At 36.3% G+C, this 2801-nt stretch overlaps 1 protein-coding gene across 4 annotated transcripts in view; it reads right to left on the reverse strand.

Moving 5' to 3' along the window:
* LOC103507998 (guanine nucleotide-binding protein subunit gamma-e) overlaps positions 1-2801 on the reverse strand; it is a 20098-nt gene that overhangs the window by 4373 nt on the left and 12924 nt on the right. For all 4 annotated transcript variants that reach the window (XM_026822722.1, XM_026822723.1, XM_017443566.2 and 1 more), the window contains one exon: positions 1216-1389. In XM_026822722.1, the coding sequence (XP_026678523.1) occupies positions 1216-1328 (113 nt within the window). In that variant the 5' untranslated portion in view covers positions 1329-1389. The remainder of the gene's footprint in view (positions 1-1215; positions 1390-2801) is intronic.

The raw sequence follows: 2801 nt of genomic DNA on the forward strand, positions 1-2801 counted from the left end.
GTATAGCCTAGTCACCTATGTATACATTTGACCTATGTATACATTTGAATATTCCATAGGTACTGTTCAAAGTACCTATATGTGATATGAAAGTAGGTACTAGGTACCTATTTATGTTTAGTTTACCAAACCCACCTTCTATCTAAGTAATTTATTGATCTTGAGTTGTGAAGACTGCCAGCTTTGATTGAACCTAGTATACCTTAGTCACCTATGTATTTGAATATTGTTCCGTTCAAAGTACCTACATGTGATATGAAAGTAGGTATGTTTACCTACTGTCTAGCAGTTAAGCTGAGAAAAGAAATTTAATCAGGTGGGGCACATTTAGGTTTGTAATCGTGATGTTCAGGGCCCTATAATAATACTCTATAATTTCCTATTCCAGGCCCTATGCCCTATACCTACCTAATCTCTAATCAAGGAAAATTGGCTAAAGAATTTATTTATTTATTTATTTATTTACACGCTAAGCAACAAGGCCATGTGTGACTAAAGAATTTGAAAAGTCCAAATTTATTGAAAAAATCGATAAAGTACATAAAGTAGTTATAGATAGGTATGTCTTATACCTAGCGCAGAAAGCATTTTAACCAATAATTTTGTCCTATGCTAATCCTACCACCCTACGCCTACAAAACTGTTACTTTTGTTTTTCGTCAAGAAAGCACTACATTTCAATAACACCAAGCAATACCAAATAATACAATATTTGATTTCGAATATTTAGATTAAAAAATAGAAAGTAAAAAAAAAAAAATGAAATAATTCCACAATAAAACAAGGTTTTTTTAAATTTTTCTTACACATTTGCGGAAATCCAACATATTTTACTCACATTGAACTGTAAAATTTTCGCATTTCATCATGAAATTTTTCCAAGAAGAATCCTTTTCCTTGCAATAGGCATTTTTCCAGTATTTCAACGGGAATTAACCGAAAAATTTCCCAATATTTATAATATAAAAGGGTCAATTTTAAGACATTTGCGGAAATCTCACACATTTCCGATAATTGTACATTTTCCTATAATATTTTTATCTAGTATTTCGGTAGAAATTAATCGAAAAAAATATCCCTCTTTTCACACGGTTTTTCTCACTTATACAGTTTTCCCCCCCTTTTTACACGGAGTTTTACTATTTCTAATTGACTACAATCGAATTTCCATCTTTAGTTTTTCAAGTTTTTCACTAGTTTTCTGTTCACACTTACGCCTGTATGCTTTTCGACAGGGGCCACCGCTCCATGGTCGCCTGATATTTCATGTTCTCGATCTGCTTCTTCAACGCGTCCTTGTCCATGGCTGCCAGCACACTGGGATCCATAGCGCCCTACGCGATAGGGGAGAGGTACGCACGCGTCGAGTGAGTAGCGCGCGCCGCGAGACTGAAAAACGAGAAACAGCTGTGAAGTAACGCTGGGGGGTGGCGCGGCGGTGGTGATTTTTTTTTTAAGAATAGAATATACCTTGTTTATCATGTTCGTTCTCGGAACTGCTGACTTTCTCCTATTCTGTCTTCCTTCTCTCTTCGATTTCGGGACGGTAGGACCTTGGCAGTTACAATTCCTATCTTTGTTTTATACCATAACTCAAGAAAGGTTTGTCCGATTTTTATTAAATTTCTCATTAGATTTTAGCCCCCCAACGCGGACATTTGGGGACTCCTTATGGTCCTCTTTTACTATCTTCGTCGTTCCTCCATTTCGCCATAATGTCACGCTGTTAACTTTGATTGCACGTACTGTAGATAAGAGGTTATATCAGGCTGTATGGGTATACAGTTATTTTCTACTTGGCATAGTATTATATTCTTTGCCATGTGTTATGACTTATGACATATTGTATGCATGACATGTGTTATATTACAGCGGTTCCCAAACTTTTTCCTACACGGCCCCCTTTTTTAATTGTGAACGCTCTGCGGCCCCTTTATTGTATTTATGTGAACTTCTGGGATTCTTGAAGTTCACGGCCCCCTGGACCACTAAACTACCTATACAATAAGCTATTTTCTTACTCGAATTTTGCTAGTCTAGGGGGCACGGTTACTGAACATAGTAGGTAGCCTAGTGGTAAAACTTGCTTGTCTTAGAGAAGGTTTCGGGTTTGATGCCCACCATTGCTGTAAAATTTGCTCTCTCTTTTTTTTTTTTTTTGTTTTTTTTTTCTGGAATTTTCTCATTCTAGAGGGCACGGTTTGTCGACTGGTTATGCGTTTGTTCTGCAGAAGATCCCGAATTTGATGCTGACCATAGCCCCAAAAAAATATAAAATTCGATTGCGAATAGGTATTTCAACGTTTTACTTTCTGTTGTTCTCGTGTTTGACCCAGCTTTTGAATGAGAAAAAATATTGTGTCTCTTCTCGCCCATCTGATGAGAGGTACATTAAGGGCGAGGTTAACACCTGAGGCGTTCTTTACCACCTAACCCAGAGAGCTCCATTATTATGATCAAATAAACCCATTTATTCTCACGGGGTCGTAAATAAAAAATAATAAATAAATATATGTCTCGGCTGGGATTGAACCAGAGGACCTTGACAACTGAGTCTTCGAGGAAGATACCTATTTACTATGACAGTGCAAGCTTTGTGCAAGTTCAAATCCTGTGCCCAGCGAAAAAACAAAATGGAATTTATATTATTGAATTAAAAAAGTTAGTTTTAACCCCTGGAAGTACTTACTCAGTGGCAGTTTTTTGCACAAAAAGCTCTAAAGTTTTAGCACACTTTACTGCTTGTATTATTATTATTACCTATTTTTTTTATACCTACCTATTTATTTTATTAAATTAAA

The sequence above is a fragment of the Diaphorina citri genome, unplaced genomic scaffold, assembly GCF_000475195.1.
Source record: "Diaphorina citri unplaced genomic scaffold, Diaci psyllid genome assembly version 1.1 scaffold359, whole genome shotgun sequence".
In the NCBI taxonomy this organism is placed as follows: domain Eukaryota; kingdom Metazoa; phylum Arthropoda; class Insecta; order Hemiptera; family Psyllidae; genus Diaphorina; species Diaphorina citri.